This window comes from Cyprinodon tularosa, unplaced genomic scaffold, assembly GCF_016077235.1.
Source record: "Cyprinodon tularosa strain WSP-4 unplaced genomic scaffold, ASM1607723v1 ctg320, whole genome shotgun sequence".
Classification (NCBI taxonomy): domain Eukaryota; kingdom Metazoa; phylum Chordata; class Actinopteri; order Cyprinodontiformes; family Cyprinodontidae; genus Cyprinodon; species Cyprinodon tularosa.
Genome location: NW_024039031.1, coordinates 535,921 through 554,016, shown reverse-complemented (window position 1 = coordinate 554,016; position 18,096 = coordinate 535,921). Strand labels below are relative to the sequence as shown.

The following is an 18,096-nucleotide window of genomic DNA, read 5'->3' as shown; positions in this document are numbered from 1 at the left end:
CAAAAAGAAGACAACAGAAAACCAAAGTAAATGTAAAGAAGCTTCAAGAGCAGTTCATATCCCTTAGATATCCATATTAATCAGGGTGGTAGCTGCAGCTTAGTATTTAGTATAAGCATGCATCCTTGAAAACCTTGAGCCAAACTCCTGTGGTATATAAGCATGGCTATCCTTTGTATAAAGGATTTACAAAGCTTCTTCAGAAGGAAAGTATGCTTAATAGCAGGTGTGGGTGGCCCCAGTCTCGCCCTACAGAGCCCCGGATAGGAAAAGAGGCATTGCAAGCCCCAGATAAGACAATTAGACAGAAACAACTTCAGATATATCCAGTCACAATCACACCCTTACAACCATATGGATATATACAAGCACTCAACGGAGACGCACACAAAGGCACACACTAAACATATTCTCACACTCCTAATACATACACTGTCATCCCCGGTTTGAGTGTTGAGATTGGGTTGAGGTTTGTGGACCCAAATGAAGAGACAGGGAGGCAGAGGTGAGTTTCTTGATGATTTAATGAAGAGTAAACAAACAACTGAAGCAGGAATCCAAAATCCAAAAAATCAAACATGAAAACCAAGCCAAACAAACCAGAAACCATGACGACAGGGGGTGAAAACTATCACGAGGAGGAAGATCAGAGAGATGGAGTTGGAGGAAGTTAGACGAGAAACCAGCACTGAGGAACTGAACAGAGAGTGTATTTATGTGAGACTGAAACAAAGAGAGGACTAACGAGCAGATTGGGAGCAGGTGTGAACAGAGCAGAACAGGAAAGGAGCTAGGGAAAAGGGAAAACAAAACAACAGCAGAGGGCAACAAATAAAAACCTGAAAACTGAAAATATCCAGAAATCACAACAAAATAAGAATTAAACCACTAAAACTAGAAAACATGGAACAAAGTGAAACAAAATACACAAAATAAAACATAACAGAACTAAGACTGTGACATTGAGGGCCAATCCCTTTAGGGGGGACAGGACCACAGACCCAGGAGGAGATTCCCAGTCCCCCCCAGCAGTTCAGCCCAGAACCAGCACCAAACATCACCCAGGCCCACACCAAGGAGAGAAAAACCGGCCCCCATCGGCAGGTAGCCAACCAGCAAGTCATATCCATTCCAAGCCTCCACATCCATATGTTCCTCTCATACCCATGGCTTCCAGGCAATCCCAACCCAAGTATCTGCTAATTCTTTTATTTTAAGGGCAGTCCTTAGCAGATCATCTTATTTTCAGAAATCTGTACTTTGAAACCTGTTTTTCGGTGTTTAAAAACGGGGTTCCTCCAGTTTAATCAATATAAGCTGAAATGCAATGTTTTCCATTTTTAACATTTTCATCATAGAGGGTCCCGGTGATGACCTGCCCTCCCTGCGCCCTCCAACCCATCTGTAAAGTTCAGCAGCCAAAGCAAGAAGGGATCTACAGATTAGTGAGTTTCCCTCCCTCCCTCTATCTCTCTCTCTCTGCCTCTCTTTCTATCCCTCTCTCATTCTCGCTCCCTCCTCTCTGGATGACAGGCGGCAGCAGCGGCGGTGGATCGGCTCTCCAGTGCGCTCTGACCGGGATCTTCCTTTATTTCTCAGGTGCGCTCTGCTTTGGTGCGCTCCAGGACTCGGAGGATCAAGGAAGGGGGGATTCCATGATGGGGTCCACCTCAGCATCATCGCCATCGGCAGCAGCGGCATCATCCTCATCATCACCATCAGCAGCAGCGGCTTTAGACTTTACTTTGTTCTCCGCTGCGCTGGATAACGATGAATGCGCACTGAAATAAAACAACACTTTCCTGAAACTGAACTCATCGGCTTCCAACGAGGGGAAGTTTTTTTTCTTTTTTAATTTAATTCGATTGGTGTTTATTCTAAGGAGGTTTGGAATGGAGATCCTAACTTTCCTGCTCTCCAGTTTTGCTGTGCTTCTCTTCGGAGGGCATATGTTCACCAGGTGAGACATTTAGTTTTTTTTTTTTAACTTCTTGCAGGTGTTCATGTTGAATCAGAGCTCATCACCAGCGACCACAAAATCACACAGATATCCATATTACTTCTTTAGCATCCCATGTTGTAGTGCGTCAGTGTTATTTCACAGCACATTAGAAAAACAAACAAAAAAACAACTATAATAATCTATAAAACTTCAAATTCCGACAAGACTAATTCGTTATCTGTTTTGCCTTTGGGACAGCCAATGGTAATATTTACATAACACTTTTTAGAAATGCTGCTGAATAGCAGGTGAGTGGGTGGTTTCTATGTGCAGCAGGTAATAGCATCAGCAGCCTACCAGGCCTGTTCAGGAGAGAGAAAATATGTCAGATGGCAACGTGATACAAGCGGATTAAAGGAGGCATCTGTGTCCACCGTGCTTCAGCAAGGGAGCATTAGGATGCTCAGTTTTAGGAGTTAAGGGAAGGATAATGTGAAATCGCAATCCAAGCTTGGAGAAGGAATAGATGGATAGATCATCAGATTCATCAAGCTCCACTGAATTTTAACATAGCAAATGAGGACTAGATAGATAGATAGATAGATAGATAGATGATAGATAGATAGATAAATAGATAGATCTGCTCTCTCCAAGTGCTTTTCTACTTCCTTTTTTGTAATATCCAGAAAAAATCATCATCATCATCATCATCATCATCATCATCATCATCATCATCATCATCACTTCTAATGCAGAATATAAATAACAAGAAAGGTCACATATATATATATATACACTTTCAACCATCTGACCCAAACTGTCATCCTGAGAAGAAAATGCCTGAGCAAGGAATCACCCATCACTAAGAAAAACTAGCAGATGTGTTTATATCAGAGGTACTGTTCATACTGAAACTGGGTTAACATTATATGTGCTGCTCAAAACTTCATCAAGCTCCACTGAATTTTAAAGTAGCAAATGAGCACTACATAAACAGATAGATAGATAGATAGATAGATAGGTAGATAGATAGAGATAAGAAGATCTATCATCAAATAGTCCTGTTTAAAATCCACACATGATGCCTCTAATCTTTCATAGAAGCATTATAATCATCATCCTCCTAACACTAAATGCTTCTGAGCTCTTCTACTGTAAAAGGGCTAAAGGTGACTCTGTACTTCAGTTTGAGATTTGGTGGAAAGGCGAATGTCAGAGTTTGTCCCTCCTGGCTCTGGTAGAGGAAGTAACCACTGCTGTAATTGGATTTCCCTGCCTCAAGTCACCACTGCTGTTGTTTTTATTATTTAGCTCTTAATACAATGCAGCCTTTTTTTCTTTCTTTTTTTTTGGCGCCTCATTATGTGTCAGTGTTCTCTCTTTCTCTCTGCGAAGCACAAACATACAGAGATAAAGGAACAATTTTGCGTATTGCTGTTCTGCTTCTGCCTGAGGAAAGTTGCAAATAGCTTTTGTTTTTCTCCCTCTTTCTTAAAACAGAATTACTCAGATTTTCCTTTTTGCTCCTCCTTTATCTATTTTACTACATGGCTTAGCTAAGTTATTCCCCGCCATCTTTGGTGGTGCATGAGTTTCACAGCTTCTTTCTCCAGCTGAGGTGTCTCTTTTTCTTTGCTATAATGAACACTGCCTTCGCCCGGAATCCCTTAGAAAATTAGAATTACAAAATTAGATCCCATTTTGACACGTTACGTTAACAGACTGTGATGTCTTTTATGGGACTTAATTAGACCGAGGCAAAGTAGTGAATTATCGGTAAGTGGAAGGAGAATGATATATCACTTTTAAAATAATTTATATAAGAAGAAAAGAAGAGAAAAGAGAAGTGTAATGTGAATTCATATGCAAACCTTCTCATTCTGAGAAATCCAGCCCAACCAGCTACCTTCAGTGATTTAAACAGCGAATACTGTCCTGTTTGATATCTGCCTAGCCATACAGGTCTTAACCCTGGAGGAGCTGCACAGATTCACAGCTCAGGTGGAATAAACTGTTGAAGAAAGCAGTAGTTAAACAAGCAAACAACAAAAAAAAAAAAAAGGAAAAATTTCAGAAATCACAAAGTCTGACTCTTTGGCCGAGATGCTGCTATTTAAAGCTGATTGGGCTAAATATAGAGCAGTCCTGGTAGGACACCCTGTTCAATGCTGCAAAAGATGGGAGGGATAAAATCTGACTGAGCTACTTTGGAAACAAAAATTATCAATAATTTCCATCTCGATGTGCAAGGCTTAAAAATCTTTTTTTTTTTTTTTTAGTAAGCATGGCTGAAATAAAAATGCACACATTTTTGCTGATTGTATTGGGAAACATTTTTAAATCTCTGTCCTCTTCTTGCCACTTCACAAAATGCAAAAAACAAGCTCTACAGGGATCTCAGCTTCTGGACGAGTCACACAGGCTATGAATTCAGAGAACATTTGGAAACAGAGAAACTCCTGGCAGTTACTCGCTTCTCTAAAATAACTCAGTAACTGTTGGCAGACTGGAATTGTTTTGGTCTGATATGAGAAAAATCAAGCTAATGCTCCAGATATACTCACACTTAAAATCCAGATAGAGGAGAATAATAGCCTGAACAGAGCTGATATCAGTGTTTCTTCTATTGCATTTAAAAAATACAGTGTATGAGAGGTTTCATGGATTATAAACTATTTATTTGTGGTTAGAAAATAAACTTAGAAACAAAACAAATCATCTTAGCTCCTATGTTCCCACTCTTTCTAGAGTATCATTAAAAAAAAACTTTCCTTGCAACTATACAGAAATACCAACAAATAAATTAATTAAATGTTTAACTTTGTTTCAAGGTGATGAGACAGCTGTGTGTTCAATAAATGGACTGTTGGCAGCTGATAGCTCAGGTTTAGGGGAGACTTATTATCTTAGTTTGGTCACGGCCGTCTGTCTGCTAATATAGAGAGCTGCTTGGTCATCAAAGTCCCAGAAGTATGGTTTGATCCGCATGATTATAGTGGGCAACATTCATCATCAGCATGAAGATCATATTGATTCATAGTTGTTAAAAGATACGTTTGAATCATTCCTTTGTTCAGAGTTGAAGGTTAACTAAAGATCAATTTTTTCTTCTTTTTAACAGGATTGGGTGCAATGTGTTGGGTTTAATGCAGATTCTCTCATCTTTTGATTAGGTGTAGAGAAACAAACTCCTTTTTTTTAATCTTTTTTTTTTTTACCAGATCTTTCTGGGCTTTTTGCTCTGTCGGAACAAGAAATTGTGGAACTTAACAGGTGCTTTTAACCACACTTCTGCTTTAGCTCTATTAATTTAAGCTGATCCAAATGTTTAATGACTCATTGTTGATCCATCAACATGATAAAACAAGAACAACTTTGGCAAAGTAAGCATTTGTGCAAATCTATCTATCTATCTATCTATCTATCTATCTATCTATCTATCTATCTATCTATCTATCTATCTATCTATCTATCTAGTCTTCATTTGCTACATTAAAATTCAGTGGAGCTTGATGAAGTTTTGAGCAGCATATATATATATATATATATATATATATATATATATATATATATATATATATATATATATATATATATATATATATATATATATATATATATATATATATATATATATACCTGTCACCTTTGTTGTTATTCATATTCTGCATTAGATATGATGATGATTTCTGGACATAACCAAACAACGGTACTAGAAAAGCACTCGGAGAGAGCAGACCTCTGCCAAGTAGCTCATTTCCCCCGACATATTGTGACTTCCACCTTAACTTAATACTTGTATTCACAGAAACTTTCAAAAAACTGTTGGATCCAAATAATGATCCACCAAATTTTAATGGATTGTTCCTTGGACTGAGGAGCACCTTTGGTAAAAACTTTTCAAGTTATCCTGTACACAGACAGACAGACAGACAGACAGACAGACACACACGCAAACTCTCTGAAAAACATAACCTGCTTGGCGGAGGTAATAAACCAAACACTCTTATATTGTCTTAATAAAGCAAGCAAAAAGAGATTTCTCTTTTAACTTTGTTGATCCACAGCGTGTGGAAAGAAGATGCAATGGATGTTAGATTAGATTAGATTAGATTAGATGAGCTTTATTGATCTCACAGCGGAGAAATTCACTTGTCACATATTGGCATAGAAGTCAAAGAAGGTGCAAACAAGGAGGAATGCTTGGAGTGCAATGCTTTCAGATATTGAAACAATGACGTCTGCTTTCCCAAACTCTCAATGGCGACAGCCAGTAGCACAGAGCAGTCAGCCATGGCTGCTTTTAATGCTACGCACAAGATCTTAGTAGATCACCTACAACACATGAATATTTCTTTGCTTTGTACAAACAATTAATAGCTTCTTATATAAGTATTGTAGATCAGATCATAAACATATTCTTCTTATTGACAGTGTAGGTTCCAAATCTTCGGCTGTTATATGTTTTCCCAGTTCTCCAAAGGGTGTTCATTCAAGCTTTAATTTTTATGGAGCCTCTAGATACTTTGCTATTTCCACTGTAATTCAAATCTCACCAAAGACAGGCAGAAGCAGACAGAAAATAGCTTTTTTTTTCACGCATATGCACACGTTACACCAGTTCTGCCAGCAGAATATGACCCTGGAAGCTTTTATCCCAGCCTTTTAGTTCTGATCACGCCGGTCTGTCACACTCGTCCTTTAAACATGCATCCGGGTGACTCTTCTGTCCCTGCTAATCTGTATAAGAGGCTGAGTCAGCAGATAAATCCCTTCTTACATATCAGAGAGTGCACTTCCCAATAACACAGGGATTTCATTGTGTTGCTCTGACTGCATTAACTGCCTCTACCAAGCCCGATATCTGTGATGGCTTCAGGCTGAGTTGGTACAGCCACATCTCAGCGCCTCCACTAAAAGTCTCCCACTCAATCCAAGCTATCCCATCACGCTTAAACTGGGAAACTGTTTTTGGCAGTAATTTGTTTTGTGTGCACCTTTGGGTTCTGGATGACTAAATGTACATTCATTATCTTGTTTTACACAATATAAAAATAAAAATATAAAAAAAAAATCATCTTGAAGGTCCTAACCCTTTATAGGGAACTCACTGAAATACTTTGAAAATCAAAATTTCAAGCCAATAGTGTTATTGGAATCCAAGACAAGACCTTATTACATTTGTAACATTAAAAAATATGGATATTTTGATGGCAAAAGTTCATATGAGTGCAACAACAAGTAACACCAACTTTTGTTGTTTTTCTTAATATATCGAAATTTACGAAAAACACTCTGAGAATGAAAGAAACACATTTTTTTTGGTACAACATATTCTTAGAGGAATTAATGCTGATACTGACACTTACATTTATTAGTTTATAAACCTAAACATAATTGTTAGCCAGGCTTATTAATTTTTGAATTTTACTTTTCAACTTTTTAGTTAGCTTTTTACCTTTTTTCCCCCAACTGAATTTATAGTAGGTCACATATGATTCAAGGGCTCATCTATTTGGTCAAATGCCAAAATAAAATGTGAATATGAATTACTGATTTGTAAGGGGTATGCAAGTGATCAAAAATGGTAACTTGCCCTAATGGTTAAGAAAAAGGGTTAAGAATGGAAAGAAATTAGCCTAGTTTGCAGCAAAGATTTGTTTGTACCATGTCTTAATTTAACTATAAAAATTCTGCAGGATCAATATCCTGTAATCGGTGAGAATGAGTGAGAATGGTAAAAATATTTATTCAACACCTAAAACAGTCTCTGTTTTATGAAATTTAGCATACGAAATCTTTTACTGTTGCTCCTAATTAGTGAAATCTGATTGATTTTCAAATGATGACATGGTTTTGATCTGGCTTTAAAAGTTCAGTTTAGGCAACTGTATGTGAAGTTTGGCTAAACTTAATTTTCTCAGGCTTGACCCTAAACTGGATGACTGAGTTCTTTTACAGTTTATTTAGTTCCCAGAGATGAGCCAAAGCAGATGAGAAAAACTGTATTATAGGTTGAAATGTTTATATTTGTGAACCTGTTCTGAGACAATGGACAGGCTCCCAGGATTGTAAGCATTTAGAGGGCCCTAAACTCAACTCAGTTCAACTCAAAGTTTATTTTTTGAATGCATTAAAAAACAACCAGTTGACCAAAGTGGACCACTTTACAGGTTAAATGGGTTAAGCTTGGTCAAAATCTAGAGAAAAATGTATTTGAATTAGCATTTGAAACCTTCGACCGATTTTGCAAACTAAATGTGTCAGATAAATCCAGAGCATAGGGGGGGCACCACCACACTGGATCAGTACCAGTAACCTTGTTTTTGTTTTTGTTTTTTACTTTTAATGTTAAAAATATTTTAGATTATTTCAGATAACGTAAAATTTCAGCCGTCACATGAACTGATCCAACTGAGAGCCACGGGGTCGTCAGCCATTGCAGGAAATAGCTATTTTTTGCTACAAAAAACATTTCTCTAAATCTTTACATCTATTTTTACAAGATGAAGCGTGATGTATCATTACAATGTTCGTGTTTTATCTCTAAACTAAACTAGATGTTTTATTTTGAAGGGTTTAGTTTAGGTATGGAAATGTAAACAAGATGCAGTAGGCTTTCGATACTATACCCAGAGATGGGAAGTAATGAAGTACAATTACTTTGTTACTGTACTCAAGTAGATTTTTCTGATATTTTTACTTTACTTTACTACTTATTTTTATGCCGACTTTTTACTTCTACTCCTTACATTTTTACACAAATATCTGTACTTTCTACTCCTTACATTTTAAAAAATTGGTTCGTTACTTTAGTTTTGAATCATTTCAATGGAGTTACCGTTATTATTTTTCACGTCATCAATACCAAATTCAATCTAATTGGATGGGAATCTACGTTGCATTTGACGCACCACTACAAGATGAATCGACAGATTCGGCGGTATTCATTGGCGGCAAATCATTGCAGCTTGGTGGCGGTGGCGTTAGCATAGTAGCACGGACGACGAGATGATTGAAAATGAACACAACGGAGATCTAGTCCTATTGGCAGACATCCATTTAAAATGTAGGCAACGGCATGAAAAAAGTGGTTTCTACTTTTACTTTTATACTTTAAGTAAATTTACAAGCCTGTACTTTGTTACTTTTACTTGAGTAAAGAAGTTTAATCAGTACTTCCACTTTTACCAGAGTATTTTTTAACACAAGTATCTGTACTTTTACTCAAGTATGGAAAGTGAGTACTTTTGCCATGTCTGACTATACCTACTATATTGCTGTGAAGAACTTGCTCTCACTTATCTGAAATCTATTTTATTTCACTTGTCATCTTTTGTCATTTTTAATTTAAATCCGGGATTCAAGTAAAACAATATTGCCTTTATCTTTTGTTAAAATCAAAATCAACTGATTTCCAAAAAGAAAAAAATACATCGTATGTTGGATGCATGGAGAAAAATAGATATTTATGTCAATTAGTGGTGAAGTTTCTATACATCTATTAAACTAAACCACACAGGGAAAAAAAACCCTAAGTCCTTCTTTATTAACATTTATCTTAAAGCCCTTCATAGTATCTAATCAAAGTTATTAAGACCCTTTGGAGGTTCCAGACATTAACAAATGGCTCCATAGCTGCCAGTTCAGACAGCTGCTACAGAATATATGAGGAATTAAAGCAAAGAATATTCCATTACAGGGTCCAAAGGTTATGCATCATCTACTGTACCTGTCAGAACAAAACTACAGGAAGACCAACCATCTGTACAAAGCAGCTGTGGGGTGAGAGGGAGAGGACACAAACAAACACTGATTCAGCCAAACGGAAATAGCTGCTGTGGGAAAGAGAAGACGAAAAACTTTGAGTAAAAACTAATATTGGACTGAATTCATTTGGACGATTTTTCACCTGAAAAGCATGAATATTTCAGCTGATTCAGTGAATAAGTCAGCCAATGTGTAGATAAAAATAGAGGATAGTTGGGCAGGAAGTTAACACATTTTCATTAATTACTACAAAACTGCAAGCCTGAAGCAGATAGAGAAAAAATATGGGAAAAGGTGAGGGGAGCCTAGTAGAATCATGAGAGCATGGATTATATCATTAGGTTGAATTTAAAGGATCAATGTCTCCAGATCACTGGGTTAGGCTGGCTGACATAAAGACCGCAGTAACAGTTCCGGTTTGGTTTTGATAATCACATGTAGGTCCAGTGATTTTTCACACTATAAAAACTCATACCTATTAAAACATGTCAATCTAACCTAATAGACACTCAGCATATTCTCCTATCCTAAAACAGCAACATGTACCCTCGAGAAGCTTCTCTAAAGCAGTTGGTATTTTGTAGGATCACCTTTTGTTCCAGTTAAGCTGTAAGTGTTTGTAGTTATGTCTCAGTAGCTTTGCAGAGACACAGTTTGGCACCTCTGTTCATTGTTCTCTGAAAAACTAAAGGGAATATTTTCTGTGCTACAAAGCTTTCAGTTTAGATCTCTATATGACTGGACCATTTTGATATGCTCTGATTTGGTTTTATTTACTATGGTGTTTGGAAGGAGAATGTCTATTATAACGTCCTGTCTGGTTTTAACATTGATCCCTCCTCCCATCAGCTCCTTATATTTCCTGTTTCTATCACCACAGCATGATGCTGCCACCACCTGATCTCCCCCATCCCCTTTCTTTGGCCATCACTCATCATAGATCATGAAGTATGCAAGTGACTGCCTTTCTGTTGTAAATCAGTCACATACAGAGGTGTCAAGTAAGAAAGTACAAATACTTTGTTAAGCCGGACATACACTGTACGATTTATGGCCCTTTTCAGGCCGATTCTCCAGTCGTGCGAGACTTTATCGATGGGGCCAAGTTTCAGCCGATCGTGCATCGTACGTCGTATAGTACACAGGGGGTAACTAGGGGTGATCATGATCCTCTCACGACCACCTCCCCTTCAGGAATCATAAGGTCGGGAGAAAATGAAACATATTTGAAATTCAGTTGTCCATCATAAGTTGGTTGTGGGCAAATTGATCAGTGGGCATGCGCAAAAAAAGGATTCTACGAAAACACAGAAGCATGGCAGGATGCGAGTGAAATTGAGTTCTTTATGTAAAATTAACACACTGTTGTAGCCACGTTTCCTCAGCCTTGTCTTTCTCTGAATACGTCGTCGCCTTTTCTTTTTAGGGTTTTCAGCACAAAATTGCACAAATTGCCAAGGCAGCGCATTTCACTCTATTGAGCTTTATATTCCTCTTCTCCTCCTTTGTCTTCCGGATAGACGAGTCCGAGTAGCGGCATCTTACTGCGGAACTGAGTCCGACGTGGTTTTTAGACGTACAGTGTGAGCAGGTAGATCGCATGGGAGCATTGGGCCGCACAGTGTGAGAACATGCATTATGAGCTATGAACTTTTAAACCCTGCGGTTTTGTCGTACAGTTTTAGTTTTATATTCAACTTTTTACTTCTACTCCTTACAATTATCTCTATTTTCTACTCCTTACATTTTAAATTAGAGTAGTCAGTTTTGTTTAATTTGAGCTCATATACATTATGGGCTGATAATTTGTTTCACCCAGACAATTAATTTCTTTGTGGTTGGACTTTCTACCGCAGTAATTTGTTTACCACTTTAGACTAAATAGTTCATATAAGTTTATATAAGTGTTAAATTTGACACTGTTGCAATTAGTTATAAAACTAAGAAAATTAAGTGTAAGGAAATTATCATCCAGAATTGTAGAAAAAATATTCCTTTAATAGGTTAGTGCAGTAACCAGTATAATAGAACCAATAAAATTTTTTTTTAATCAGGCGGATTTCTACTTCTACTTAAGTAATATTAATACTTTTGACACCTCTGGTCGCGTATTAATATTTTGGGATTCCATCTCCTCTCACACAGAAACTTTAGATAATTTATTGCTCCAACATGTTTTATTGCATTCTTACTCTCTTTGCATCCTTGGTTTAAATTTTTGGATAAGTTGGAGATTAAAAAAGGGTTTTGAAGTACAGTCCAACCCTCAAGACACAATTACATTTAATATCTTGTCTTGTAAGAATTAATTGACAAATAACAGTTGTAAGTGTGGCACCTCACTGTGGGCACATTGTCCTGCATACAGTAACACCTGACTAACTGGGTGCTTATCAGGCTTCTGCAGCCTCTGGTGGCTGCTGACGAGGAAATGTGATCCTTTGATCCGGGTGAACTGGAGCAGATATGCATCTGAAACATGCAGGACAAAAGATTCGGGGTGCAGAGTTTAGAAACCACTGCTTTAGGAAATAAAATGTTTAACAGTTTACAAAACATTTCACATCTATGTTAACAGGTCAGATTGCAGTGGTTTTTGCTTAGGTGTTATCTGACCTGTTGAGCATGCAGTGTTTGTGTCAGATTGAAATAGTCTCTAAGGAAAAAAAATACAGCTAAAACAGCATGTTGCCAAGATATTTATTCAACTACTACTTCAACATGTGCATTTTGTCCAATAACAACCCAAAATTTGTTTTATTCAGATTTCATGTGACCAACCCTTATAAAATGTTGCCCCATTTGATTTTCAAACATTGTACAAATTTTTACCCACAGGATTTTTTTAAATGGTACCATCCCCATGTAGCTGCAATCACAGCTGCATGTCTTTTGGTGTATTTCTCTACCAGCTTTCACACATCAAAGCAGATATTTGCATATTTCTCTTTGCAAAGTCTTTTCACAGAATGTCTCATTTTAGAAATTATACACCTTTTTCCCTCTGCTTCTTGTTTATGGGCTACTTTGTGCTGGTTTATCACACACAACTGTTTAAAATATGAAAGGTTTATAAAAGATTAATAAATGACAACTTGCAGTATTGTCCAGAGGTGTTTAGAGTTTAATCTCAAGATGTTTCTGCAAAGCAGGACAAGAAAACTGTATCTCACATTATCCACAATAGTTAAAATATATAAACAAACCTTCTTATTTAACATTTTGTACTTAAAATGAAGTTGGTGCATTATTTTTTATTTAAAAAACTTACAATAAGCATACCTTTTTATTTTTGCTTTCCACTGTTGATAGCTTTTAAACACTTTACACTTGGAGGTTACTTTATGAATTTCTCTCCAGCTCATTAGAGCTGAATAAAAATTTATTTATTGACTGAGTTAAAAGACTTTATAGCAGGGGTCTTCAACAGGGGGTCTGCGACCCCTAGGGGGTCCACGGAGGTACTGCACGGGGGTCACGAAAGTTTTGGTTGATTAGACTTCTTTTTTTTATATTCCCCCCTGCATTTTTTTCCACTAATTTAAATGTTTTTAAATACGCATTAACTCAAATTCAACAAACTGAAGTAAACAGATAAATGGAGGCAGAAGATGTCTTTCAGTCATCAATGCAAACATTCAGCAACACACAGGAGCTCTTTCAAGCTGGGCACCGTTTCACAATTTCACAATTTCATACAATATTTATATAATATATATATATATATAATTAGGGGGTCCCCGCTCCATCTCGCCATCAGTTTGGGGGTCCTTGGCCTGGAAAACGTTGAAGACCGCTGCTTTATAGCATGGACTCATAAGTGAAGCAGGAATGAGGAAGATTGTTAAGGACTGATGGAAGATGGAGGGGTTTCCCTCCTTCATACTCCTTCTCAGACAAAAACACTAAATTATACATATAAGATATATATGTCATTAACTATACATGATGTTTGCATGTAGGGCTGCAACTACCCATCATTTTACTAATTGATTCATCTGCCGATTATTTTCTTAAGTACGTTAATCGATATCGATAATTGGATAGCAAAAGGTTCCTTTAAGAAGATGTCTTCCAGAATTCAAACCAGGTGAAATTAAGAATTTTTCCACTTGAGTTCTGGATAGAGCATATTAACAGATTAATAAAAAAAAAAAAATATATATATATATATACCTATATATATATATATATACCTATATATATATATATACCTATATATATATATATATATATATATATATATATATATATATATATATATATACCTATATATATATATATATATATATATATATATATATATATATATATATATATATTTACATTTTTGTTATAATTACTGCTCTATGTTGGTTATTCTGTCAGCTAAAGGCATCTCTAAGAGTCTCTTTACTCCAGTTAATTATTATTTTCATGTTTTACATTTGGAAACTTTAACTCGCTTATTTAGCTCCTTTTAATGCATAGGAACGGTGGCTCTGCTGCGTGTTGTCTCTGGACGTCCTAGCTCACAACACCCTGTGACTGAGGGCCTCCCCACCGACCTATCCTAATAAGGAGATTAATTTCAAACATTTGTACACTATTCAAGAAAATAAAGGGAACCATAAAAATAACACATCTTAGACTTGAATGAATGAAATATCCTCATTGAATACTGTTCTGTACAAAGTTATATGCGTTGACAACAAATCATCAATGGAACTGGATCCTATTTTTTAACCAATGGAAGCCTGGATTAGTCACACACAAAATTAAAGTAGAAAAAACACATTGCAGGCTGATACACCTTTGATTTAATGTCCTTAAAACAGGTCAGAATGAGCCTCAATATTGTGTTTGGCCTCCATGTGCCTGTCTGACCTCCTGAAATTGCCTGAGCATGCTCCTAATCAGATGGCGAGTGGTCAGCTGCGGGCTCTCCTCCCAGACCTGGACTAAAGCCTCCACCAACTACTGGACAGTCTTTGGTGCAACATGACGTTGGTGGATGGATTGAGAAATTATGTCTTAGATGTGCTCAGATTCAGGTCTGGGGAATTGGTAGTCCAGCCCATAGCTTCAATGCCTTCAACTTGCAGGAACAGCTGACACACTACAGCCACATGAGGTCTAGCATTGTCCTGCATTAAGAGGAACCTAGGACCAACTGCACCAGCATATGGTCTAACATGGATCTGAGGATCTCATCTTACCGTTTGTGCAGACACATGCACATTTGTTGCCTGCTGGGGGTCATTTTGCAGGGTTCTGGCAGTGCGTTGCCTGTTCCACCTTGCACAAAGGTAGAGGTAGCATGCCTGCTTCTGGGTTGTTACCCTCCTACACCCTCCTCCACATCTCCTGTTGTACTGGTCTGTCTCCTGGTAGCACCTCCAGCTTATGGACACAATGCTGACAGACACAGCAAACCCTCTTCCCACAGCTTGCATTGATGTGCCATCCTGGATGAGCTGCGTTACCTGAGCCGTTTGTGTGGGTTGTAGAGTCCTTCTCATTCTACCATGTGTGTAAAAACACAACAAATATTCAAAAGCAACCAAAACATCAGCCAGAAAGCAAGGCTGTGATCCCCACCTACAGAACCACTCCTTTTTTTTAAGTGTGTCTTGCTAATTGCCAATAATGTCCACCTGTTGTCTATTCCGTTTACACAACATTGTGAAATTGATCGTCAATCAGTGTTGCTTCCTAAGTTGACAGTTTGATTTCACAGACGTTTGATTTACTGGAAGTTATATTTTGTTGTGTTTGTGTTTTTACAAAATCAGTCTTTGGGTCATGAAAACATTTCTTGTACTGTAGATCATCGGTAGGCAACGTCGGTCCTCAAGGTTCACTGTCATACAATATTTGCTTGCATCCCTTTTTCAACACACCTGAAACAAATAAATGGTTAAATAAATAAATCATAGACAGGCCTTTGCTAAACTTACTTACATGCCAAGCACAGGGGCGGATTAAGGAAATTTGGGGCCCTTGGCGAAGGCAAGCAGGGGGTCCTCTGAATTGAGAAGACAACACATAAAACAGACACACTTAATATTAATACTATAAGCGTTCTGATGGCATTTTAGCAAAAGGAATTTTATCAAAACATAATTAATGTGCACAAATAAGGAATAATTGTATTAACCATACATGTAAATAGAGCTTTATTGGGCCCCTAGAACTTGGGGCCCTAGGCAACGACCTAGTTTTGCCTAATGGTAAGTTTTCCCCTGGCCAAGGAGGTAACTTGGTCTTTAGTTCCAGGTGTTTTGGAGCGAAAGCAGCAGGAAGACAGTGGCACCTGACGACCAACTTGCCTTTCCATGTTAAAGGTTATGGTCGACTTTTAGAAGAACAACTAAAGTGAAAGCTTTTGGTTTTTTCTTTTCTACCAAAGATCAGATCTTTGCCGTCTTTACTGTATAAAAGCCCCAATCTATCAACCCATCACTTGATCTGCTCCATCCTACCATCAATAATGAACTAGCGATGGATAGTTTGACTGCTATGTTTGAGGAAAAGCTAAAGCAGAACTGGACATTTCACCACGGTAATAAAGTCCAGATTAAAGTGACTTTTAGCGATGTCAGAATCTGTTAGATAATTACAAGCAGATACTCTCTGGAAGGGAACCGGTGTATGAACATATATTTTTTTTATTTTTGTTGATATTTCGGAGCTAAAAGAGGTGAAAAACTTCATTTTCAAGGAAAAAAGGAGCAGAGATTACATTTCAAGATATGAACATTTTTTAGTAGTTAAGCAAATAATGGGGAGCCCAATTTTTTTTCATATAATTAGATAAAACTAGTGACTCTGACACTGTAGCAGATACTAATTGTTTGCTTCTTACATCTTCTGATAAGAATTGTATGAATTTGGTCTTGATGCTCCTCATCTTTCATTTTGCAGTTAAAACTAAAGAATGACTTCCTCCTCAGGGGGATGTATGCGGCACTCATGTTCAGGTAACTGGTACTGCCAGTATATAAAACTAATTAGGCCACCAGTGCGTGAGGCACATTACATTCCCAAGCAGACTCTATAAATTTGAGCGAGGCTCAGATTTATCCCCCCCATCTGTTTAATGTTAGCTTATATGCAGCTTGAGACTGGAGAGAGACACTTAATGAAAGGGGGAGCATCTGCAGCCAAACACTTTCCGCTGTTTGCTGTGGAAAGTAGAGAGCTTCAAATATTTAGTGAAGCCCGAAAGCAATCATAATTGCAACCTGCACATTTCTGGTGACAGCATACATTGTTGTTGTTTCATTTTTTTTCCCTTTCAAAGCTGAAAACTTCACACTTTGTATTTTTTTCTCAGTGATTTTGAGAGAGAAACTTCTAACTAAAACAATCTAAGGAATGCAATTTCATTAAATAGCTAACTTCTCTTTATGTATCTGCAACAACGAACCAAGAAGTAAATAGAAAAACATCCAATCAAAATTTCTTTCAGGGATTTAGCCTTAAACCTTTTAAGGTTTTGTCATAATATATTCACAGTTCTGAGCAAAAGATAAACCTACATATAAAGTGTGCAAACACAAGCTTGAGAAGATGCGATAAAATGTCCCATACATGGTTTTCAGAGTATTTAAAAAATGTAAATTTAAGATTTTGGAATGGCAACTCTGTAGGAGCTGCAGAGATCTACAGCTCAGGGGGAAGAATCTGTCACTCTATAAATTTATCTTTTAAATTGTGCTCCAATTAAAGCTGGTTTTGAAAGAAAAGCCATAAAAATACTTATTGTTTGCCACATACAGAACGGACACAGCCTACAGGAAAACAAGGTGCTCTGATTTCGATGAGTCTAAGAGGGAACTGTCTGGCCTCTGTGTTCAGCTGAAAGCTGACTTGGCAAGCACGGTATTGGCAGCAACATGCTGTGAGAATGACCCTTTTTTTACATAGGACAACGAAGCCGGTTAGAGTTAGGGGAAGATGGATGGAGCTAAATAGACTGCAGGAAACCACCCACCCACCATCATACAGCCAAACATACATACTGTAGGAACAAGTAAGATCAATGCTGTCATCTGAATAAAGGTTTAAAAGATGATCTTCAGCAAAGGTCTCTCCTCCTTTTTCAACTAAGTTTTTGTTATTTTGCAAATACAAATGGTTGAAGATTAAAAAAAAAAAAGCTGCAGCAGCATTTGCAGGTACAATACCAACTCAGGGGAGCAGATATATAAATGCATTTCACACTTTTTGGTTAAAAAAAGTAAAAAAAAAAACCAGTAAAGGTTGTGGCTGGAACCAGACAAATTGTGAGAAATGTTTTCGAATAAATGTTAATACTAAAGCTCAGGTAAATAAATCCTTTTCTGAACTGAATTCCCACTGTGTTAAAACAACTGCTGTTTTTTTCTCTCTCAGTGCCA

At 37.3% G+C, this 18,096-nt stretch overlaps 1 protein-coding gene across 1 annotated transcript in view; it reads left to right on the top strand.

Annotated features, from left to right (window-relative positions):
• The first annotated feature begins 1,499 nt into the window (after positions 1 to 1,499).
• The window catches only part of gabrd (gamma-aminobutyric acid type A receptor subunit delta), a 32,259-nt gene continuing 15,662 nt past the window's right edge, over positions 1,500 to 18,096 (top strand). Inside the window, exon 1 of the mRNA XM_038293117.1 lies at positions 1,500 to 1,960. Within this exon, the coding sequence (XP_038149045.1) occupies positions 1,893 to 1,960 (68 nt within the window). The 5' untranslated portion in view covers positions 1,500 to 1,892. The remainder of the gene's footprint in view (positions 1,961 to 18,096) is intronic.